Here is a 26,145-nt window from a genome sequence, read left to right as displayed (position 1 = left end):
TTCACGTTATACAAAGGCATAAACTTTCTGTATTATTTCTACAACAGCAACAGTTTTCGTATGCTGAAAGAGACTGCGTGTATTTATAAACCGAAAGGGCGGAGTTTTTTGCCTCTAAGGATCTTTTCTGTTTGTTCGCCCTCCCGCTTCGTGGGCGCATGCATATTAAATGCATTTAAACATAATTTAACATATTGGTTTTCTATGTAATGACACGTATAATGGTTTTCTATGTAATGACACGTGCTCTGTAACGGCGTGGGTGGGTGCATGACGCACTTGGGGGTACACAAACGGAAAAGATCCGCCTCTAACTAATGAAAATACTTGATCAGACTTGTTTGTTTCCAGGTTTAGAACTCATGTTGGGCTACATGGCGCCTCGACTCTACAGGATAGCAAGATTCCTTGAACAACGGTACATGTGATGTTCGATATGACGACTAAAATCATTTCAATATGAATTATAACTCAATAATGCAGTTGATTTATCCGAAAATATGTATCGAGAGATGTTTCTTGACATTTGGAGTGGCTTCGATTGAAATTAATTGTTTGGATTAGCGAACTTCTTCGGTATTTAAATGGACTGGTCGGTGTGTCTGTTGACAGTGGTGTACTGTCTGTAGTTTGCATGGTTATATTGTGTCATTTGCAATTGATCATATTTTATCTTGTGATCTGAAAGCCTCGAACTGATTCGCCAATATCTAATTGTTTATTTTCGAACCCTGTTAAGTACATAAGAGATGACTGAATATAGCGATAGTATCCTGGTTGCAGATGGTGTGAAAGAGAAGAAAAGTTTCAATCATGGGAGTACACGTTCTCCTCTGGGATCAGTTTGGAAAACTCTATCGTCTACTAGATTTACGGTAGCATACATGGGGTTTTTGGGCTTCTTTTTGGTTTACTCAATGAGAGTAAATATAAGCGTGGCTCTTGTGGACATGGTCGTTAAGTCATCCGAGAACAATTCGGATAATCAAAACTGCCCTGTACACGACAATAGCTCTTCAAGTGATCAGCTTTCAGGTATGTTTAAATTAAGCTGATAGCGCAAATATGATAACGTTCTCCTGTTTGGCCATCGCATTGAAAAATTACTAAGCAAATTAAATCTACAATGTTTGAACAGCATTCCAATTTTAAGCAGTGAAAAGTTGTTCTCGTTCTCCTAAGAAACCCCGTCGCTTCATCTCTATTTCCTGTTTTTCATTAGTTGAGGTAATTATTAATAGCCGCCTCAGCTTCTCAGCCGGCTATTATAGCACTCCTATTTTTTTTCAATTCAAGGAATTTGAATTGTATTGGGGCACTGTCTTTTTACGACTCGAAGAGGAGTATTGGAGAAATCCTTTTTTTAAATCAATTTTATTGGAGTAAATTTTGAAGCGGGAAATGAAAACCGTGAAAAAATTTGGAGTAATTTTGTTGCTGAACAAAATGAAGAGGTTTTTGGTTAAGAGGTTTGGTTATGATTATGTTTTAATTCACAAAGTTTAAGCAGTGAAAATAGCCTAATTAGCCTAATTGTTGTGATAAACTTATTAAATAGAACCCCGAACAAATTTACCTCCGCTGTATTTGCAAATACGTATGCGCGCTGGGCTGAATCAGACCTACACCTTTCCAAGCCTCGCCACCCCAGCCGTAGGCGAGTGAACCAATCTCCCACCCCGACTCATCACATGAGGTCGTACCATTCTAACTGATTTCATTTTTAGAGCAATTTTTTGTGTTTTGAATGTTAGCAAGCTCCGTGAATGGGACGTTTTGATGCCAACCCTCTTCCCTCCAGCTGCTCGGACTTGGTCTTGGGTACTTCTCGTACCAAATATATAGACGAGCGTCAAGTACAGGGTTGTGTACACTCCTATCGAGGTCCTATCAACGTCTATGTTATCAATCAATACCCAAATCAGAAACTGAACACTGTTGTAGTAATTGCTGGCTTCAATGATCACTAGTAGTATTGAAACTTTCATAGAGCATTGGAAATTCCTCATTCAGCTCATTATTGTTAAATGTAGCCCAAATAATTTGATTGCTCCCAAAGTTATACCCACCAGCTGTAATCGCCTCATAAATAAGAAAATCAGTGCCCTTAACTACGCTTTGTATAATTATAATGATTCTTGTGCCTTAAAGCTCTTTATTGTTTCACCCCCATTTAGGAATGTTCTTGAACCTAAATTGTTCTGTAAAGACACCGTGCACTTCTCCTTTCATGGAAACCATGTTTTCACTATTATTCTGTTTAACATCCAATACTTTAAATATCGTTGCTGCTATTGCTCTCCTGTAATTAACTTAATCTAGTCCCCCTAAGTGCAGCCCTCCCGACTCCTAGCCCGTAGCCTGATGGCTGATCAAACCCATTGTCCGCTCTGCAAGGGTCCCCTACGTAGGGGAGGCGTCTGGTGTCATACGTGTTATAAATATTTTCACGTGAAATGCAGTGGCCTAGCTGCTGCGAAAGAGTGGACCGAAAACTTCAGCTGCAAAAGCTGCTCTGAGGTCACCGCAGCCACCGAAACAGCAATCGCAACGCCGGCACCACACAATGATTTGACCGTTCCCGATGCTGCACTCATAGATCCTGCAACATCGCACGCCCCCGAACGTTCCGTCGCCGCACCATCGGATAATTTTTGGGATACTTCCAGCCTCATCACGCGGTAACAGTGCGCGAATTATACCGCGAGGTCGTTACATGGAAGCCCTCGTTCTTCACGCTCAGTAAGAACAAGACAGGGGAACAGTTTGCCGAAGCCCTTCACAGTGTCCTCTCCCCGATTGCCGTAGACACGGGTAGATCCGATATATCTCTAACCCTCTGTATGATACTTCCGCACTTAACTCTCAGTCGAACAAAGAACACGGACGATGGATCGAACAAAAAGACCATCAAGCGTAGACTGCGTGCATGGCACAGCTGCAACTTCTCAGAACTGTTCTGTGAAGCGAAGGCAATCCAAATGAGAATGAATTCAAGGAACAAAAGGCAACACTCTGACCTCAAGATGTTCAACGGTTTCATATCTCGTGGTAAGATCAGTAATGCTATTCGCGTTCTTTCGGATGAGCATAAAGGCGGCGTGCTCGCACGTACCGATCTCATAGACGGTAGAGCGGTCCTCGAGATTTTACGCGACAAACATCCTGAAGGGCAACCCTTGGAGCCCAACTGCATTCAGAGCCAACATCCACGCTTGCTTCTGTACCACCCCGCCGTTTTCGACAAAATCAGTGCAAGGCTTGTCCGAAAGCATGCAATGAAGACTCATGGCTGTGCCGGGCCTTCAGGTCTCGATGCCGATGACTGGCGTAGACTACTTTCTGCTTTCGGGCAGATCTCCACGAACCTGTGCAAGCTTGTTGCCAAGTTTGCTAAGAGGCTGGCCACGTCCATAATACCACCAGATGATTTGATTGCATACAATGGTTGTCGACTTGTGGCTCTGGATAAATGTCCAGGTGTGAGACCTATTGGTATTGGTGAAGTAATGCGTCGCATCACCGGACGCATAATCGTTGACTGCATCAGGCAATATCTAACATCCCTCGGTGGAAACATGCAGCTGTGCCTGGGCCAGAAATGCGGCATAGAGCATGCCATACATTCGCTTCGCCACAGTTTTCATGATCCCGAAAACGAAGCAGTTTTACTAATTGATGCCAAAAACGCATTTAATGTGCTCAATAGACGAACAGCATTAGAGAACGTGAAAGCCTTATGCCTATCATTGTATGTTGCCTTACAGAATTCCTATAGCCTTTCGTCTCAACTCTACATCGGTAAGTCGACAACTCTGGCTCAGGAAGGTACGACACAAGGTGATCCCCTTGCGATGGCAATGTATGGAATCACAATCCTACCCCTAATATCAAGACCTCCTAGTAACTCCCTGACACAAAAATGGTATGCTGATGATGGTAGCGTCGTCGGTAAGTTGAAAGATATCAGGGCACTCTTCGACAAGCTCACTCAGCTTGGTCCCAAGTATGGATACCTTGTCAATCCTCCGAAGTGTCAGTTGATAATTAAGCCAGGAGGCGAGCGCCAAGCGTCAACTGAGTTTGCAGGCACAAATGTGGAAATCACGCAGGGCGCTCGAGTCCTGGGATCAGTAATCGGCAGCTCTGAGGCCAGTAAAAATTTCCTGAAAGATACGGAAATTAAATACACAAAGTTTGGACAGACTTGGTCAGTTTGCTCTCACCTCTCCCCAGAATGCCTATGCATGTTTGACGATGGGGGTTCAACAAAAGTTGAGCTTCCTCTCGCGTACTACACCCTCCATGGACGGGGTTCTGGACAAGGTAGAGGATCGGCTTGGCCGAGTCATACCGAACATCGTCGGCAAAGAATTAATCCCAGAGGAAAGAGAACTTTTCTCTCTCCCTCTCAGAATAGGTTGGCTTAACATCGCCCTCCCACAAGATCTTCATAAAAATTTTGAGAAATCAATTGAACTCTCTACTCCGTTGGCGTCATTTAATAATGATTCATTCGAAATTCAACAATTCGAATAAGAACAAACCAAGATCAGTCTCAGACAGAAAGCAGACATTCAACGTGGACTCATCTCGAAAAAATCCAGAATCGAAAACAATCTACCAGAAATGAAGTATATCATCCAGCTGGCCTCGGAGAAAGGAGCATCTAGCTGGCTTAACGCGCTTCCGTTATCAAAACATGGTTTCGACGTCACGAAGACTGAGTTCCGTGATGAAATAGCACTTCGCTACACCTGGGAAGCGAAGAACACGCCAGTTATGTGCCCATGCGGGAAAGAATTTAGCCTCGCCCATGCCCTTCATTGCGCCAAAGGCGGGTATACGCACCTACGACACAACGAAATCAGATACGTGTTTTCAAACCTGATTGATGACGTTTGCCACGATGTCCAGATAGAGCTAAAACTTCAGTCGCTCGATGGAGAAATTTTCTCGAGTAATTCCACCACTACTGATGATGACGCTCGACTGGACATCAAGGCAAACGGTCTGTGGGGCTCCCGCTTTAATCGCACTTTCTTCGATGTGAAGATTTTCCACCCTCACGCGACGAGCTTCCCTAAGACCATAAAAGATGCATACAAATATCACGAGAGCATCAAGCGAAATAAGTACGAAGAGCGAATCCGCGAAACCGAACACATCAGTTTCAACGCACTGGTTTTTGCTTGCTCGGGCGGTGCTGGGCCATCAGCATCGCGCGTTATGAAACAACTCGCAACCAAGATCAGCGAAAAACGCGGAGAGCCGTACGCCGACACTATAAGCTACATCCCAACGAAAATCAGCTTCGCACTTCTGAGGAGCTGTGTTCTCTGCTTGAGGGGATGTCGCGCCACCAAGCCTCGTGTTCTCAGTGAGACTTCGATTAGCGCCGTCGTGGAGGAGGGAAGGCTGCACGGAGTGTATGGCTGCTTAACTTTATTCCTTTGCTCATTCCTTGATATCCTATTTTTATTTTAATCCTTCCTTACCAGTTCCCTATACGTGCTATTTATATATATTGGTGCTTTCCTCTCCACTTGTTAGTTATTTTTGTGACTGGGCCGTCTTTACACTGTCTGGAGGGGAACAGCTTGGAGTGCAGCATCCGGCGAAGTGCTACTCATCATCCATTATGTCCCGACCTACATCCATCGTTGCGGGATGGTGTAGACGGTCCCTTTTAATTATGTTTTAATTTTAGGCTGTTTCTGGTAGTGGTTTAAAGGTTTCTGAAAATTCATATGAACTTTATGCTAATTCGGAGGTTTTTCATTTATTTTTTTCATTTTTGAGGGTAATTTGCGTTTTCTGACGATTGTTTTGTTTTACTGGCTCAAATGAGTATTGAAAAGACCCCTTCTGCTTGCGAAAATTGTAGATAGCAATTGGTTACAGTTTGGTGGATATTAATCATTTGTTGAGAATTATGACAAAAAATTTCAATAAGTGGAACTATTTTTTTCTTAATTTTTTTCAGTTTCTCGTTTTCTGTTATTTAGAAAAGTTTCTTAGCCTATTATGACTTGCTATTGTTTTACGAGCAACTGGATGCATTATTGGCTTTTTCTTTGGATTTATATGCTTTTGTAATATTAAGAAATTTATTAACTTTTTCCAATTTTAGTGCAAGTTGTTTTCCAAGAGGTTTTTTTCATAACCTGGCCTCAAGTATCTTTAAAAAATGCACATAGGTGGTTTTAAAGTAAGTAAAAAGTCGTTCTGATGAGGTTATTTTGGCTGGTATGGTTATATTTGAGTCTGAATTTTTAATAAAATTTGATCAGTTTTTTAAACTATTTCAACAGATTTGATTTTCTTGTTTTTACTTTTTTGTTTTATGGGTTTGTTTCAAGATAATCATAAATTAGTGGAGGCACCTTTTGCCTGATGAATAGTTGGATGGCGTTTAAATGGATTTCCACTCCGAGTCTCTTCTGGAATTCTTCCGACTGTTTTTAAGATCTGTTCACACTTTCATAATTTTTGAAGTCAAATTGGACTGGTGATTTGGTCACGCCGAAAAAGAAAATGGAGCGAAAAAACGAGTGGTTTTGTAGCATGAAATTTCGCCCTAATTTTAAAGTAGAGTGAGAAAACGGTGTTTGAACAAAAATTCGCTTTCTCGCTAGTGGTTTTTTGTTCACATGCGGCAATTTCACTTTGATTTTTACTGTTGTTTTTTATTGATTTTGTGGATCGGATTTTTTTCTCATCGGTTTTTCCAATCCATTCATAGTTCATTTTAGGCCTAGTTTTTATTTGAGCCAAATTTCATTTTCTCGCTAGTGGTTTTTCGTTTTTGGTTCTTGTCCCTTCATTGATTTTCTGTTTTTTTATTTTTTTTTACTGATTTTTTTAGAAATGGTTTTCTCTTCACTCATAATGCGTTATAGGTCTAGTTTGTTGTCTAGTCAAAGAAAATTCTTTGGTTGAACGCCAGGACTTGTTCTGCTATCTTATTAATTTCGTTGAATAAAAAATTTTCGCTTAGCTCATTTTGCCTCCTCTCGACATTTTGCGTGGAATCTTCTTGACTTCTCTAGGCTGGTTTCACTCTTCTCCCATTCTTTTAAGTGTTTTTAGACAGCAGTTGCTGACCAAAGCAATTAAAAAAGAAAAGAGTTATTATCAAGAAAACGAAATCAGAAATAGAAACGGGATAAACCCATAGAGCCCGATTTTAGATGCACGTTACTCGAACTTTGTTTTTGGTTACCATCCCTAATGCTTATTGGTATTGATACTAGCCTCTGTGTGGTCTCACTACGAAACTGGAGCGTGTTCAGCTCCAAATTAAAATCAAAATAGTTCGCACTTTAAAATTGTTCGTACAAAAATCATTTTTTCACTAGTTTTCTGTTCTTTCAATCCCAATCTTAGTTATGGGAATCAACGGCGGCTTTTTCCGCCAATCTGCCGGGTATGTTCAAATTCTACAATTATTTTCTTGTCCCTTCTCATTTGGTGACATTATGAGCAAAAGTCGCAACTCGTGGGCGAGGTCAGCATTCGTGGCTGATTTGATTGTCTTAATATAAAAAACACAGCTACAGGACGTTCCGCGAAAAACCCATCAAATAAAAACGGCATTCTGATAGCTATAGTGAAATCTGCTTTTGGCTTTTCTGTCGAGCTTGACAAAGTTTGTTTTTTAAAAGGAGCTTGCACTTCAACAATCTGTTTTTCGTTTGTCAGGAGCGTGAAAAACTACTATCCTATTGTTATGTACGACCATGGCAACCCTATTACCTCTGGCCTGCAGGCTGCTGAAGCGCTTAACGATTTTTTGCTACAAGTTTTAATAGAATTTATTACAATTTCACGTGCTACGATCCAAAAAACTCCGTTTTACTAACAGTGAAACCGTTATGCCATTTTTAAGCAGTGAAAAGTTGTTCGCGTTCTCCTGAGAAACCCCGCCGGTTCATCTCTATTTCCTGTTTTTCATTAGGTGATGTAATTATTAATAGCGGCCTCAGCTTCTCAGCCGGCTATTATGCGCTCCTATTTTTTATACAATTCAAGAATTTTTGTATTGGGGCGTGGTCTTTTTTAAAGCTTCGAAGCTGTAAGTCGAGCGGAGCTATATTGCGGCGCTCTTGCTCTTTTACATTTCAAAGAATTTGAAATGTATTGGGGCGCTGTCTTTAAGATCTTGCCACACATTTTCTTGATTTTTGAAGTCAAATTGGAGTTATGATTTTGGTCACGCCGAAACAGGAAATGGAGCGAAAAAGCGAGTGGTTTTGAGGCATGAATTTTTTTTGCTCTAATTTTCAAGTAGAGTGAGAAAAGGGTGTTTGAACAAAAATTCGCTTTCTCGCTAATGATTTTTTGTTCACATGCGGCAATTTTACTTTGATTTTTACTATTTTCGATTTTTTGGGTCGGATTTTTTTTCTAAGTGGTTTTCCCAACCCATTTATAGTTCATTCTTGGTCGTTTTTTTTTGTTTTAACCAAATTTCCATTTCTCGCCTTCTTTTTATAATTTTCTTTTTAAAAATTTTTTAAAACTGATTTTATTGGAAATGGTTTTCCCTATTCACCGTTATACCATTTTTAAGCAGTGAAAAGTTGTTCGCGTTTTCCTGAGAAACCCCGTCGGTTAATCTCTTATTCCTGTTTTTCTTTAGGTGATGTAATTATTAATAGCGGCCTCAGCTTCTCAGCCGGCTATTATAGCGCTCCTATTTTTTACATTTCAGGAATTTGAATTGTATTTGGGCACTGTGTTTTTACGACTCGAAGAGGAGTATTGGAGAAGTCCTTTTTTAAATCAATTTTATTGGAGTGAATTTTGAAGCGGGAAATGAAACAAGTAAAATTTGGAGTGATTTTTTTTACTGAACAAAATGAAGATTGGAGCGAAAAGAGAGTGGTTTTTTGTTCATATCGCTGTTTTCTAGAGAGCGAGAAATTGAGGTGTGAAAAAAAGTTCTGTAAGCGAGCGAAATTTTTTTTGTTCACGTGCGGCATTTTAAAGCAGTTTGTTTTTCATTTTTTGGTTAAGAGGTTTTGTTATGATTTTGTTCTAATTTTAGGCTGGTTCTGGTAGTGGTTTAAAGGTTTCTTGAAATTCATATGAACTTTATGCTAATTCGGATGTTTTTCATTTATTTTTTTAGAGGGTAATTTTTGCGTTTTTGACGATTGTTGTTGTTTTACTGGCTCAAATGTGTATTGAGAAGACCCCTTCTGTTTGAGAAAATTGTAGATAACAATTGGTTACATTTGGTGGATATTAATCATTTGTTGAGAATGTGCCAAAAATGGCGAAAATTGGAACTATTTTTTTCTTAATTTTTTGCAGTTTCTCGTTTTCTGTTATTTAGAAAAGTTTCTTAGCCTATTATGACTTGCTATTGTTTTACGAGCATCTGGATGTCTTATTGGCTTTTTCTTTGGATTTATATGCTTTTGTAATGTTAAGAAATTTATTAACTTTTTTCAATTTTTTTGTGCAAGTTGTGTTTAAAAGTTTTTTTTTCATAATTTGGCCTCAAGTATCTTTAAATAGAGTGAGAAAACGGTGTTTGAACAAAATTTCGTTTTCTGGCTGGTGGTTTTTTGTTCTCATGCGGAAATTTCACTTTGATTTTTTGGATCGGATTTTTTTCTAAATGGTTTTTCCAATCCTTTCATAGTTCATTCTAGGCCTAGTTTTCTGTTTGAACCAAATTTCCATTTCTCTCTAGTGGTTTTTTTGTTCAAAAACAATTCTTTGGATTGTACGTCAAGACTTGTCCTGTTATGTTTTTCACTTCGTCGAATAAAAAATTTTAGCTTTACCTCATTTTGCCGCCTTTTCGACATTTTGCGTGAAATCTTTTTGACTTCTCCAGGCTAGTTTCCTTCTTCTCTCATTCTGTTAAAAGTTGTTAGACAGCAGTTGCCGACCAAAGCAGTTCAAAAAGGAATGCTTTGGTCGGCAGTATCAAAAAAGCGAAATCAGAAATAGAAAAGGGATAAAGCCCGATTTCGGATGCCCGTTACCCGAGCTTTGGTCTTAGTTACCACCTCTAATGCGTATTGGTTTTTATTATTGAATTATAATTAACTTGGTTATCATAACTATGGTAATTAATTCAACAGATCAGCAGTTCAATAATTCTAAATTCAACTGTCCATTTCAAATTTGCACGCGTGAAATGTTCGTTTATATTCTCCCCACTTTGGTCAGGTAAGAATTTAAACTCGTGATGGAAGGATTTAACAAATTGTGAATGCGGCTGTACTTTCAATTAGATGTCTTTGAGAAAACTCGTTTCCTTCGGTGATATCGAAGTTTCTCTGCTGATGTATGAGGACAAAAACTAGTGAAATTATCTGAAGTGCCCACTCATTGGGTGACATTTAAACACAGAAGGGCTCCCCTCTCATGAAGTGAGTCCAATATCACTTGAGGTTAGTGAATTCTTGAACCGGATTTTCTTGACCCTCTGATTAGAGTTATACTAACCGATTTTTTATCATATTTTGTATCGCATGATATTATGAGTGAAATTTTGAAGACTAAAAGCTCTTCTTATAAAACCAATGACAATTTTCCCACACATATTCTATAACAGAATACATGGGTTTTTCGGAGACATCTTATGCACAGTTTTTAATTCGCTATTATACGACTGATTAGATCGCGGAAGCCGTGCATCAAAATTGAAACTCACTCATTCGCCATATATCTAGACTGTGAAAAAGCATTCGCTAAAGCTCCTTTTAACATTTTGCTCACTGGAGTAATCTCACTAGTTTCAAGTTTGATGAAGATTTATTTTTTTCCAGTTATCTGTTTGGTACAAGCCAAGTAACAGAACTGAATAATCTCTCCTCCTCTGTGCGAAATCTGTTGAGTGAGGGGTCAGTACTTGGCCTGCTTCTCTTCTTAATTTTTATAATTGAACTGCCATGCGTTTTTCTTGACTATGTCCTGGATGTTTGCCGATGACCTAAAATTTCTAATTAGTTCACTCAACTTTCGTGATGCCTTGACGCGGTTGTACTATTGAAGGATAGCGAATGTGATGATTGCAAACTGTAGTAAAACAGTTTGTTTGAATTTTTGCGGAAACACTGCAGCTGAATTTGCAAATCGCTTTAAAAGCAATAATGTTCAAATTCAAAGAGACTTGGGAGTCGGTTTTCACTCTGATTTGAAATCGACTTCTCATGTCGAAAGGTTGTAGATTCTTTAATTGCCGGAATAATATTATTCCTTGGGGCACTACTTCCACTGGGAAACTAAACCTAAACAAATCTATGATTTTGCATGTCTTAATTTATGGTTTACACGTTTGCACGCCTCACATTAGTCGACTTAGACAACTTGAGAACCTTCTAAGAAAATGCTTTATATGAATCGTGGAAATGTGTTGGTTTTTATATCAACGATGTAGGTTTTTATAATATTTTGTTCTGAACTGAAATATCAGCGTTCGGTACGAAAATATTTATTTCAGAAGTCTTGATCTTATTGATCTAGGTTCTTATATATGTTGTTGTTCTAAATGTAGATATGTTAGAAGTATACTCTAGTTTTTGGCCTCCTAACCGAAAATAAAGTCTCTCTCTCTCTCTCTCGCATTGCTGTGATGGACAGGGCTTCTGCTAGTCGGCTATAGGCAATTGAAAATCCCATAGTTTGGAAGCTTTTATTATTAACAAGATTGTATCTACAAAATTTGGTGAGCCTATTGCAGTGCCTAATATTTCAGCAGCATGTCAACAGCATTCATTTCCTCAACAGACCAAAGCTCAATTGGTCTAATTGACAGAAGTCGTTCAGCTACGTAAATCTTCCACAACGTCAAATTGAAGGAACAATTAGCGTGCATTATTCTCTCTGGAAAGTGTTCTTAAGTACTAACAATCATCTATTCTCCATAGGTTCCAAAATTGAGCTAATAATATAACCGAACAACGAATTTGGCCTGTGTGCATCTGGAATGAATGATTTTTCCAAGTTAAATGGGAAAGTAATTAAACTCCGGTTTTAACAAGTTTGAGGTTTCTCAACCAAATGATTGATGAATGGATTAGACACTGATCCATAAAAATACTAATTCGAACAAACAGTCGATCGTTCAGAAATTCTTTAAAAATCCTTTTGAAAAGTATATTCAAATATAGGTGATATTCGAAACTTCATTTTTCTTTCAGTCGATTATATCCAAAAGAATTTGAATGCATTCATGTACTTGCTGAACATAGGGCAGAAGATCACTTGTTCTACTGCTGCGTATCAAATTCAGATTTTCTTCGAATTCAAGTCGGTTAGATCTCGGAGATTTCAAATCCTTGATTTTGATAGAAGAACCAAAGAGATCAATGTGGGGCTGTTAGAGGATTTAAGCAGGCAGTTTTTTCCAATACTAATGAGTTCTTACTGCTTTTTAAAACATTCCTGCTGCACTCTCGCTTCACTTCAAACTGCAAAAATAATTATTGATAATTCGCTGAATTACCGTCCAGTTTATCTAAAGCTGGTGGTTTGTGAGTTATGCAACTCTAATGAAGCAACCAATTAAAGATTATGGTCATATATGCAAGCTGCTCTCAAAATCTGAATATTTTGATCATCAGAAGTATCTGCTTTTTCCAATCAAGTCTTAATTATTCAAAACCTCTTTTCTCGGATTGTCATCTTTCATACAGGAACAAAATTGATTGATAATATTTTGAGTCGTAGTTCATTGACGTAACGTTGAGTTTCCCAGGGACCAGTTTTCGGTTATTCATTATTCGGTTAGACATTGAATTTCTTAGTTCAACAAAGCGGCTCGGTAATGTGCGATGGCACATAAGGTTCCGACCCCGCCCATCCACAATTTTGGCATAATTGTCTACCAAATGAGGAACAGATAGAAAAACCCAAAAATTATTTTTTGCGAATCTCAAAAAAGCCCAAGTCTTTTTCAAAAATTTCTGTATGAACGATAAGATAGCCTCCAAAGCAAATAACTCAGTGGAGTAAAAATTGATGCATTAGATTGCTGTAATATGTCAATATTAAGAAAGCGAGTCAAGACGAACAGCAAAATCAAACAACAACAACAACAAACATTAATTACATCAAAAAATTTATGTCCCTCTTAAAAACTAAATTTAATAACAAAGTCAACATACCGTCAGATAAACCTAAAACTAAACAAAAATAACTTATAAATCACCAGAAAACATATGCGACCAGTTCATAAAAAGGTTTGGTAACAATTATACAAAAAAGAACAAAAACAGAAAAGTAAAAAAAATTAACTTATTTTTTTGAAACAGTTAACTTCAAAGTAATAAATACCATTAGGAATCAATTAATATTACCACAAATTTACGATTACCACTGCTTCTATGGAAGGGCATTAGGACCTGTCCTTATTCATTTCTTAAAGCGGCTAAAAAGAACAACAAAGAACAAACAAAATTTCAATTGAAACTTGCCAGATAACGCTGTCAAAACCGTCAAGCCAAATTTTGGCACTCAAAATATATTTGATTGCGCCTTCTTCAAACAGCTATAATGTAGTACGTGGTCATTCATTAGTAAGACTAGGTAACAGGTAGACAAAAAAGCGAAGCGCTAAAGTATGTAATACTTTTAATTTTTTTTTCGAAACAAAATTACATTCAATGTCATGAAAGGCATTAATTACAAGAGCTATTTAAATAGGGTCGTTTATTCATGAAAAGGAAGCCTTCGAGACCTGTAATTATCCAGAATATTTCTTGCATCTACAAAAAGAACGTTAAATATGACAAAAATCAAATTAATTTACTTTTTTTGTGAAAAACCGGTGTCGAAGCCAGTAAGGTCATAATAAATTCTTTAAAAAAAAGATTTTGGGACACCAATCCCTTTTATTCCCTTGACACCCATAATTTCATATTTGACCTGTAATTAACTAACGAGATTAGTTAACAAAAAGAAACATAAAAAAAATTGCGAAGTTAAAAAGTTTTTTTTTTTAATTTTGAAAAACGATTGTTTTCAAAGTCATGAAAGCCATCAGCTATCTACTAATATCAGAATATCGGTTCTTCTATTCTTCCATGAAAAGCCAATGAAAGCTATCACTATACAGGAAAATTCATACGACCGAAACGACAAAGTATAAATGACAGTTAGAGACAAAATTAAAAAATTTAATTGATTTCTTCAAGAAAGAGGCGTCGAGGCCGTTAAAACAATGATGTATATCTTTCAGGATTTTGATATGTTCAATTGTGCCTTATTTTGAATGCTAATAAGGCGACCTGAGAACTGTCAATAATGTGATAATGTGAATAAATTAGAAAACGTGAAAAACTGGCAAATATCAAAACAAACAAAAATCTGAAATCTTGTAGTATCAAAGCCAGAAAACAATAACTTCTGGCTTAAAACTGCAACCGAGATTAAATGTTAAATCAGTAGAAAGAAGAAGCAGTCTTTATTTTTTGACACTAAGCTGGAAGTTGAACAAATTAAGAAAAAAATAGAGGAAAAGTTAAGTAAGCCATTATTTATTGAAAAGTCAATTATTTTTTTAAAAAAAAACAACCATAAACTTTCAATTGAAAAACTAAATGCATTAGCTTGGAGCGGCTTAGCAAGCGAATTGGTTGGACCTATCACTCCTGAGCTTTGATTTGATATGTTCTGTTCTTTATTATTAAAAAAAAAGTTTTTTTTTTAAAAAAAAGACCGACTGATTACAACCCGATTTTTTTTGGATTGTAACGGTCCAAGAATGGCCGAAAACTAGCCCTGCTTATACTTATTGTCCGTTAGGAACAATTGATTTTTCGAATGTTGTAGATATAGATAATTTGTTAGTTGAAAACTCAAAATAAATTCTGCATTTTTGATAATCAACGAGTAAAGTTAGCAAAAAACGGCAAAGTTTTAACTACAGTGCACTCTCAGCGGACTCTGAAGTAGAAATAGCCCCCCTCGGAGTCTACAAAGATTGTATGAGTGTTGTTTGGGGGTGTACTGTCGGCAAATTTAATCAAAGTGGACTAAAGTAGCTTATTTCGTGCTGTTTTTGATGAAAAAGGCTAAATTTTGAAATGTTTATCCAGATTTTTTGACCAAAAAATTAAATCAAAACAATCAACAATGCTTGTTCGTCTTCAAAAATAAAATCAACGACACTTCTTAAAAATTATAACAAATCTTGACGAAAATATAGGCAAAAATTCCGGAAAATGTGAATAAAAACAACGTGAATTCACTCTTATTTTCTCAGAAGTTTAAACCTCGATAACTCCCTGTAGAAAACGAAAATTAAAAAAATCTTCTTTTTAATTCCATATTCTACGCTGGATGAGCTTTCTAATGATACCAGTCTCAACTCTCTACGATGAATATATCGAGCGGCGAAAACTCACGGAACAAAAAAAAACCCATTTGAGTATATAGTTCCTCCCCCCTCAAGAGGGTCGGAACAATAATTAATTTCAAGCAGTTATTAAAAGCAATGTAAGTCATTTGACTTGCACAACCTCAAAAATTAAACCTGCAAAACTTTGTTTGTGGTTTTCTAAGGCGCAATTATACCTCAAGTAGTCACATTAAACTGAATATGAAACTGGTAAGCATCATTTGATCAATTCAAACACATGTTTCATAATTTTCAGCTTATTGCATTTATGGGGGAATGCTTTAGATTAACTTAATATAAGTTTATTGTGAATGATTATTTGTGCTAGATTTAATATCATTGTAATTATTATCTGGACCTTGCTGTACCGATTTAGTTTTTTGGGCTATTATGTAAGTTATCGGGTGTTCCCTTTACCAATCTATAGAATGAAATTTTGCGATATGGTCCTCATATTTGGATTTTTTACCGGTTGGCAAACTCATTTACATCACTTGGTTCATTCACATCACTGGTTTTTCCGGCAACTCACGCAATTTGTTCATCTCCTCTCGTTGGGTGAGTCGAGAAGAATCAATTAGTAAACAAAGTCACTTCTCATTACGAGACATCTTTTCCGCTCCAATATTTACAATCATTCTTGCAAGATTATCGGTCAATTTTTTTAAACTTGAATAGATCCCGGCTACTATGAGATCAGCTATTAGAAAACGCTTAATCTCATTGTTCTCTCGTAACTGGTTCTTTTTTAGTATGGGGCCATGTAATGCCAGCTAGTTCCCCTAACACGATTTTATTGTGCCTTTGCGTAATGAGGCCATCTTTAAAGATAACCACATGGTCAATATTGAGTGTTTCGCCACATCCAACACAATTTGTGGGAGGATTTTTAACTTGACGGCGAAAGTGTTGAGCGATTGCGTTACGAAACTTGTTTATGGAAAGAAAAATATCTCTTCAAGAACATTTTGCTTTCAATCGAAATGAATTAGCTAACAGAAGTTTCTCTCCATCCTTGTTTTTTTTGTTTTTGTTTATTCGTCTGATATAGGCATATCGTATATCTGGCATTGATCTGCTTCCATTTTTGCATAAAGTCGTGACTTGTCCTCTGGACGTGTGACTTGTGTTCCTCGGTGTTCAACTCTGTTGCCTTCACAGAAATCTGCTGTCAAACTGCTGATTTTCTGGAAATAAGGGATTCGTTATTCACAAACCACCTTGCTTTGATGATAGGCTGAATATTTTAACCACCACTGTATGCACAGTAGTAGTAACATTTTTGACAGCCGATAAAATTGTGCTTTGTTTTGTCCTCTAAATTTTGTAAGAATTCTTTTCGTCGTAGCAACTCTCATCAGAAAATTCCATTCTGCTTGGATTTCATTTTGTATCTGAGAAGTTTCATGAGGACAGTGGTCAGGGGTATTACGCAAAATCTGTTTCCGATTGCCAGTTCTTCACTTCTTGTTTTACAAATTCTTTCAAACTGTTATTGTCGCCGATAAAACCACGTGAATACCGTTTTCCTGAGTAACGAATTAAAACGAAATTTGTGGAAACAAAGTTTAGCTTCAGCAAAATGATTTTGCTCAAAAATCGGAAAATTCACGCTGGGCTCTGGGTAGTAGCCAAACTTTGGCTCTGTTTCAATGATTTCTCGAAGCCATTTTTTTAAGTTTTCAACGTGAGCGCAAGCAGATGAGTCATCTGCATAGAAATGGTTTTGTTTTCGGGTTACGTAAAGTTTTAATGAGCGGCATCGAGGCAGCTCCAGAAAATTACATTGCAAGTGACATTAGGACACACTTAACCTTCAAATATGCAAAAATTTGAATGTTGAATTCATTAATGAATTCACTGCCTCGATTGGCGCTCAAAGAGTTTTGACAAAGAAATCGCTGATTAATTAATATGAATAATTTGATTGTAGATCTTTAAGTGAATTTATTTTTCCAACTTTAGCTGTACTGACTATGCAATGTAAAAGTTTAAGGTTCAATCGAAAGGTTGTGCTGTGTTTCTTGTTAACCGCACAAAGTTCTAGCTTTGCCTCGTGTGATGCCGGTATGTGTCAATGGGGCCATTAGTATGGGGTCATGTTATGCCAGCTAGTTCCCCAGCACTATTTTATTGTGCCTTTGCGTAATGAGGCCAACTTTTTTAGATAACCACATGGTCAATATTGAGTGTTTCGCCACATCAAACAATTTGTGGGAGGGTTTTTAACTTGACGGCGAAAGTATTGAGCGATTGCGTTACGAAACTTGTTTATGGAAGAAAAATATCTCTTCAAGAACATTTTGCTTTCAATCGAAATGAACTAGCTAACAGAAGTTTTTCTCCATCCATGTGTTTTTAGATTTCGTTAATTCGTCTGATATAGGCATATCGTATATGTAGCATTGATCTGCTTCCATTTTTGCATAAAGTCGTGACTTTTCCTCTGGACGTATGACTTGTGTTTCTCGGTGTTCATCTCTGTTGCGTTCACAGAAATCTGCTGTCAAACTGCTGATTTTCTGGAAACAAGGGATTCGTTGTTCACAAACCACCGTGCTTTGATGATAGGTTGAATATGAATATTTTAACCACCACTGTATGCACAGTAGTAAAATTTCTGACAGCCGATAAAATTGTGCTTTGTATTGTCCTCTAAACTTTGTTAGATTTCTTTTCATTGTAGCAACTCTGAACAGAAAATTCCAATCTGCTTGGATTTCGTTTTGTGGTATCTGAAAAAATTTCATGAGGACAGTGGTCAGGGGCATTACGCAAAACCTTTTTCCTCTTGCCAGTTCTTCACTTTTTGTTTTACAATTTCTTTCAAACTGTTATTGTCGCCGATAAAACCACGTGAATACCGTTTTCCTGAGTAACGAATTAAAACGAAATTTGTGGAAACAAAGTTTAGCTTCAAGGTGATTTTGCTCAAAAATTGGAAAAGTGACGCTAGGGTCTGGGTAGTAGCCAAACTTTGGCTCTGTTTCAATGATTTCTCGAAGCCATTTTTTTAAGTTTTCAACGTTAGCGCAAGCATGTGCGTCATCTGCATAGAAATGGTTTTTTTCGGGTTACGTAAAGTTTTAATGAGCGGCATCAAGGCAGCTCCAGAAAATTACATTGCAAGTGGCATTAGGACACACTTAACCTTCAAATATGCAAAAATTTGAATGTTGAATTCATTAAATGAATTCACTGCCTCCATTGGCGCTCAAAGAGTTTTGACGAAGAAATGGCTGATTAATTAAAATGAATAATTTGATTGTAGATCTTTAAGTGAATTTATTTTTCCAACTTTAGCTGTACTGACTATGCAATGTAAAAGTTTAAGTTTCAATCGAAAGGTTGTGCTGTGTTTTTCGTTGACCGCACAAAGTTCCAGCTTTGCCTCGTGTGATGCCAGTATGTGTCAATGGGGCCATTAGTATGGGGTTCATGTTATGCCAGCTAGTACTCCTAACACGATTTTTTTTGTGCATTTGAGTAATGAGGCCATCTTTTTTAGATAAGCACATAGTCAATATTGAGTGTTTCGCCACATCCAACACAATTTGTGGGAGGATTTTTAACTTGACGGCGAAAGTGTTGAGCGATTGCGTTACGAAACTTGTTTAAGGAAAGAAAAATATCTCTTCAAGAACATTTTGCTTTCAATCGAAATGAACTAGCTAACAGAAGTTTTTCTCCATCCATGTTTTTTTAGTTTTCGTTAATTCGTCTGATATAGGCATATCGTATATGTAGCATTGATCTGCTTCCATTTTTGCATAAAGTCGTGACTTTTCCTCTGGACGTATGACTTGTGTTTCTCGGTGTTCATCTCTGTTGCGTTCACAGAAATCTGCTGTCAAACTGCTGTTTTTCTGGAAACAAGGGATTCGTTATTCACAAACCACCGTGCTTTGATGATAGGCTGAATATTTTAACCACCACTGTATGCACAGTAGTAGTAAAATTTTTGAGAGCCGATAAAATTGTGCTTTGTATTGTCCTCTAAACTTTGTTAGATTTCTTTTCATTGTAGCAACTCTGAACAGAAAATTCCAATCTGCTTGGATTTCGTTTTGTGGTATCTGAAAAAATTTCATGAGGACAGTGGTCAGGGGCATTACGCAAAATCTGTTTCCTCTTGCCAGTTCCTTTTTTGTTTTACAAAATCTTTCAAACTGTTATTGTCGCCGATAAAACCACGTGAATACCGTTTTCCTGAGTAACGAATTAAAGCGAAATTTGTGGAAACAAAGTTTAGCTTCAGCAAAGTGATTTTGCTCAACAATCAGAAAGGTCACTCTAGGCTCTGGGTAGTAGCCAAACTTTGGCTCTGTTTCAATGATTTTTCGTTTAAGTCATTCTTTTAAGTTTTCAACGTTAGCGCAAGCAGGGGCCTCATCTGCATAGAAATGGTTTTTTTTCGGGTTACGTAAAGTTTTAATGAGCGGCATCAAGGCAACTCCAGAAAATTACATGGGAAGTGGCATTAGGACACACTTAACCTTCAAATATGCAAACATTTGAATGTTGAATTCATTAAATAAATTCAATGCCTCGAATGGCGCTCAAGGGGTTTTGGCAAAGAAATGGCTGATTAATTAAAATGAATAATTTGATTGTAGATCTTTAAGTGAATTTATTTTTCCAACTTTAGCTGTACTGACTATGCAATGTAAAAGTTTAAGTTTCAATCGGAAGGTTGTGCTGTGGTTCTTGTTAACCGCACAAAGTTCTAGCTTTGCCTCGTGTAATGCCAGTATGTGTCAATGTAGTTTTGGTCTTTTAGTGACTGTGAGGGGTGCTTGGAGGTATGTAAAACAGCAGACTACTAATCTATTCTTTTGGAGTGCTTGTCTGTTTGAGTTTGAGACCCGTATATGAACTACTAATCTATTATTTAACACCAACAGTGGTGGTTTCCATTAACTATTTTAGCGCGTTATTTCGTTGCAGTGAACTAAAAGTCATTCTTTAGCTGTTTTTGGTTTTGATCCTTTCAATGCAGAATTTCATCAGGTTCAAGTTCAGGAGTGAAAAAGTCTTGATGGTATATTGTTGATATACTGTGTATGATATATTGTTATAGTGAAATATTAACTAATGTGTTATCGAACCGCAGTGTGGTAAATTTCACGCCCATCCTTTAATAACCTTATATACAATAGAGGAAACTTAATTATTAATAACTTAATTATTAGTTTGCTTTTCTACCGCAATACATTTCTAACTAATCGGCTAGAATCAGAATTTGCCGTAAACTTCTATATATTTTTATTACCTATACTTTTCAGGCTCTTTTGACTGGTCCTCAAGTCAACAAGCCAACGTCCTGGGTGCTTTTTACTATGGCTACATGGTCACACAAATACCCTCGGGTCTTTTCGTGTCACAGAGGGGTGGGAAGTTTCTTTACGGACTTGGTATCCTACTTACTGGCGTGTTCACTCTTCTCACACCGCCGGCGGCTACACTTGGAGTGGGGTGGTTGATCGGGTTGCGGGTGTTAGAGGGCGTGACAGAGGCCGCTACGTTCCCTGCGTTCAACCAGTTGATGGGTCAATGGGTGCCAAAATACGAGAGGAGCTACTTCTCGGCTTTTGCATGTTCAGGTGGCACTCTGGGCAATGTCATTACGAATCCTGTTGTAGGGTATTTATGCACTCTTCATTTGTTTGGTGGATGGCCGCTAGGTGAGATATTTTTGTTCCATTAACGGACCTGAATGTGCTTAAATAAAGTTTGATTCGTGTTAGTTCTTGTTACCGAAATTGATTTTTGAGAAAACATGAGGTCGCGCGGGAACAAGTTCTCGTTCCGATACAAAACTAGATTTTAAATTACCTAGTTAAACACTATGGTTCTTAATAATTGCTCTCCAATGAGACGCACTTATTGTAAACATGTGTCTTTTTTATGCAGAATTTTTGCTTCACCGTTTTGGCGCTTTTCTAGAATAATCTATGACTTCTCCAGGGACTTTTTCGCGCTTTTCTTCATTTTTGCGTGACTTCAGTTGCTCACACTCCGAAATAAAGTTTGTTGTTCAAACAAAACCAATAGAAAGACGAGGTCAAGGCCCTGATAGCCAAGTGGTTAATGCCTCTGTCGAGGTGCCGGAAGCGAAGTAGAAGGTCCTGGTTAGAACCTGACCTCGTTTGATGTTTTTGCACCCATAAAGAAAAACGTATCTAGGCCACAGACCCTGAATTAAATTGCCCCGCCTTTCTTTCGAGAGCTATTCTTCCGACGTTAGTCGGTTTTTGTCTCGTATTTAAATTCATAGTCCATTGTTTTCGGTTTCTTTTTATCGCAGTCATGTTTTCAGTCTTCCCTAAACAATTTTTCAACTCCCCTCTCATTGGGTAACTCATGATTTAAGATCTAATAATTCAGCATCTATTCGGTAAGATTTTTCACAATTTATTCAACTTTCAAAGTTCCTGTCATATTTGTGTTCTGAATATTCTATAGGAATAATTTGTAGCTTGTTTTGATATTGTTTGGAAGCTTCTTAGGTTTTTAATGCAAATTTTATGCTTATTAATAGCCGCACAGCGATAGCTGGGGCTATTATTGGCCTTCTCTTGGTTTTTTATTTCGTCGTCGCGATTTTTGTTACGACCATATGACGTCACAGACACTTCAAATCTGCTTTTTGTTCACTCTTTCATGAAATTTCAACTGAAGTGCGTGCGTGGCGTCATTTTTGGCTCTAAGTTGAGCGAGTTTTTGTTCATTCGCGTGATTAAATTTTTGGTCTCACTTACCTCACTCTCAAAAACGACTTCCTCACTTTGTAATTGACTTTTATTTACTTTAATTCAAAGAGATAAGGTCAAATGGGTGTGTGTCATTCTAAATGAAGGTTATTTGAGAGCAGCTAATAGAGGCAGCAAAAACTTGTACATATTTTAAATCAATATATAACATATCAGCCTTCAATGAAAAGACAAATTTTTCCGGTCTGTCTTTTTTACTGTTTTTTTGGGACTGCAGATCTACAAAGCTGTTGCGGCTATTTTCTGGCAATCTGCCGGCTATGTTTTAGAGATTTTCAGTTATCAGGTTTGCGGAGTTTCAGTCTATTTTGTGCATATATTGCCTTACATTGGAGGTGAAAAAACAACTGTCGCACGACGGATTTTACTTTACCAATTGAGATGTTTTGTCGCCATCAAACAGTATTTTTGTAGAAAGTATGGAAATTTATCTTTATCAATTTTTTGCACTTTCGTTTTGTCTTTACAATAAGAGAACATTTAGAGCAGTTTATGAGTTTCCGAATGTTTTGCGAGTTTTTAATGTTCTCAGCTTTTTCTCAGAAGTTTTTTTGAAGTTTTTGAGTTCCTTTTTTCTGTTTTTAATTGCTTTCAAACAAAGTTTGTAGCAATTGTTTTAGTCATGTGGTCTTTTTATGCGCATTTTCGCTTGACCGTTTTATTGGACCCATTTGACTTTTCCTCAAAAACGGGTAAACAGGTTGTTCTCGGGGGACATTAGGTGGCCGAGCAGCTATTTTAGAGCCTTACGCCTCCCTATTCTCTAATTATGCTGTTCACTAATTTGCGGAGACAATTTCAGGGTGTGAGTGGGGTGATTCTTAGCCTAATAATTTTGACCCCCTCAATCAAACCCTCCCCCCTTGCTGTCCATCAATCAGCCCACCCCTGTGCGCCACTCGCTACACCTCACGCACCTTCATTTAAGCTATAGCTTGTCTCATTAAACCGTAGCTAGCTACTAACGAAGCCCGACGTGCAGTTCGCGAGAGCAATTCGCCCGACGTTAGTCGGTTGTTTAAAGAAGAGTGGTTTTATTAGTCGCACGTTTTAACTGTTTAGTGCTTTTTTCCAATTTTTTCTCTGCTTTCAATCCCAATTGGGGATATAGGAATCAATGGTGGCTTTTTCTGGCAATCTGCCTGGTACGTTCTGAACAATTGTTGATACTTTTTAGAGAATGTCAAAGAAAAGAATGTAAAAATTTTTCGAGATGTATTGTGTTTCGAGTTCATCGTTTTTTTTGTTTCATATGTCCTTTATTGAACATACTTTGTATATAAGACAATCTGATATAATATGGTTTTGGAGTCGCAACCTGATAAGTTTTGAAGAAAGGTCTTTATGTTTTGCTTTTCCCTTCTAATTTATTTCCGTTTTTCAAATTGAATCGTATAATGAATTAAATGGTTTAGTTATCTTAATTAGTGGTTGGCAGATTGTAATTTTGTTCACGTTTCCAAAACCTTTGCATTCCAAATTTTTGTCATTTTTAGAGTTTATCGATCTTTAAGGGTCAGTGACACTTTTCAAAGCTTGATAGATAACGCATTGATAACGTTCAATTGAATCTCGGTAGCTTGGCTTATTTGCTGAAGTTGATATAATACGGAGATTTTTTTGTACGATATTTTTGTACGGAGATTTTTTTGTCACACAGATCACGAGGGCTATCTTCAGCTCACTGCGCATCAAAAAGATTGGGTCCTATTTGATGGCTGCAAACGATGCTTTACTATGATCCAGATAACGGGGTTCGTTTCGAATTGACTTGTGCGATGTAATTGATTTATTCAAAACGTCCTGCCACATATTTATATTGAATTGCTCTAGAAGAGAAGCAATTATTGTAAACGTGTGTCTTCTATGCAAAATTTTCGCTTGAACTTTTTTGGCATTTCGAGTGTCTTTTACGGCCTTGATTTTCTGCCTTTTGCGTGATCTAAAGCTTTCTCTCATTCACAATTTCAAACAGCTGAACTCAATGGTGGCAATTTAATTGTAAAAGTCAAATGATAAGTGCGCCGAAACTGGTGCCTTTTTTTCCGCTTTAAATCTTTAATAGTAGTATATATTAATTTGAGGTTATTTGAAGCCCCCTTGTAAAATTCTTAGTCCCTATCAGGCCACCCCCACCCCCTACTGAAGAATGCTGCAATTGATTAGAATAAGAGCTCTCAGTAGTCGTTAGAGAGCAATTCTTCCGACATTAGTCGGTTATGTTTTTTTACGTATTCAATTATTCTGCGTCAATAACTTGCTCAAATGTAGGCTTTTGCTGATTGAGTTGTTATTCAAGCTCAATGAAAAATAACCGTGAGCCTGGCCCAGAAAATTGTTTTCTTTCTTGATCCAATGTGTGGTGTTTTAGCACTTTCCTGATACAACTGGCTCCAATGATCATTTAAATTTAGCTTCCACATACAGTGGGGCTTCCTTTCTATTTATTAAGTTTATCACAGTAATTAGGCAGTTATTAATTGCTCTCAAACGAAGTTTGTAGCAATTATATTAGTCCTGTTGGTCTTTTTTTAATGCGATTTTTCGCTTGACCGATTTTTCGTCTGACGCTTTTGACTTTTCGTCCTCAAAAACGGGATAAACAGGTAGCGCCCAGCGGGCATTAAGTGCTCTTAGAGCCTTTCAGCTCTGTTTCACAGCTCAAACTTTTTGGAGACTCTCAAACGACGCTCACCGGTCGTTTGAGAGCAATTCGCCCGACGTTAGTCGGTTATGTTAAATGTTGTATTTCATTTGCCCCTATCATTGGGCGTTAATTGCTCAAGGTAGCTCATTGTGAAAAAAATAACATTCAATGTCGAAGAATTGAAAGGGGCCATCTTGTTTCCGATTGATTGTCTGATCAGTTCACTTCACGAATCAAATTGAGATATTTTGACTAAATATTCTAAAAGTTGAGTTTATGTGAGACAAACTAGTGCCTCTGTAGATGTAATCAGTTTTCCGTGTTTTGCAAATTATGCAGTTTATAACAAGAATATTTTAGTTTAGATATAGTTCTTTTCCAGGGTTTTACGCCAATGGTGCTCTGGCCATAGTATGGTACGTGGCATGGTGCTTCCTTGTGTACGACAGTCCAGACTCCCACCCCCGCATATCTCAAGAAGAGCGAATTCATATCAAGCGAAATACTGGAACAGTTTCCAAGAAGTTGTCAATTCCTTGGTAAAATATCTCGGTCATTCATTTTTTATTGTTGAGTTATTATATATACCTTGGCTGTTGGATAATCCACCATTTGATGATCCCCCGTGTTGGTAATCCACCGTTTCCGGGAAATAATTGGTAAAGGCACTTAAAGGTCAATCTAAATGTATTGACGATTTGGATTTAATGAAAACAAAATTTTGTATGCGATTTGCTATAGTGATGCGAAAGCGACTAAGAACTACATCTGAAATTACTATTTTCGCGATAAGTGAGTACAGTGGTTTTTAACCTCGCCATTCTGGATGCCCTTGTCTTCGGACCGGCGGCGAGGACAAGATACAGAAGTATCTTCAAAATTCCAGAAGCAACAAGCAAAGTGTCCAAGCAAATCGGGTTTTTGCTCTGGTGCCCGGTCGAGTCTGCGGACCTGAGGCACTTCCTCCTCAAAGCAGGCGACATCGAGCAAAACCCGGGCCCCTTTCCTTGTGGACATTGCGACAAACACGTCAGCAGGAAGGACTACTCCATTCTGTGCAGAGACTGCGAGAAATATTTCCACAGAGTCTGCGTCGGCATGACGGTAAAGGAAATACGAGCACATCAGAATTGGAGATGGCACTGCGGGTGTAAAGCGGCGAACAAAGCCCCAGCACCAACCCCAGCGATGCCTCGAAAGAACCACAAAGGAAAGCAGGAGCCAAGGCCGAAGATCCAATCTTCACTAAAGATACTCCAGGCCAACGTCTGCGGAATCAGGCAGCGGGCCCAAATCCTCGCAAAACTGGCAGAGGAAGAGGATGCGGATGTTCTTGTCATCCAAGAAAGCAAACTCAT

The 26,145-nt window shown here is 37.8% G+C and overlaps 1 protein-coding gene across 1 annotated transcript in view; it reads left to right on the top strand.

Annotated features, from left to right (window-relative positions):
• Positions 1-335: 335 nt before the first annotated feature.
• LOC142353073 (sialin-like) overlaps positions 336-26,145 on the top strand; it is a 28,943-nt gene continuing 3,133 nt past the window's right edge. Inside the window, exons 1-3 of the mRNA XM_075405267.1 lie at positions 336-1,035; positions 20,653-21,051; positions 25,170-25,326. Coding sequence (XP_075261382.1) covers positions 750-1,035; positions 20,653-21,051; positions 25,170-25,326 — 842 coding nt within the window. The 5' untranslated portion in view covers positions 336-749. The remainder of the gene's footprint in view (positions 1,036-20,652; positions 21,052-25,169; positions 25,327-26,145) is intronic.

The sequence above is a fragment of the Convolutriloba macropyga genome, chromosome 14 (assembly GCF_964194025.1).
Source record: "Convolutriloba macropyga chromosome 14, txConMacr16.3, whole genome shotgun sequence".
NCBI classification, from domain to species: domain Eukaryota; kingdom Metazoa; phylum Xenacoelomorpha; order Acoela; family Convolutidae; genus Convolutriloba; species Convolutriloba macropyga.
The sequence above is the reverse complement of the archived record's forward strand: the minus strand, read 5'-3'. Positions and strand labels throughout refer to the sequence as shown.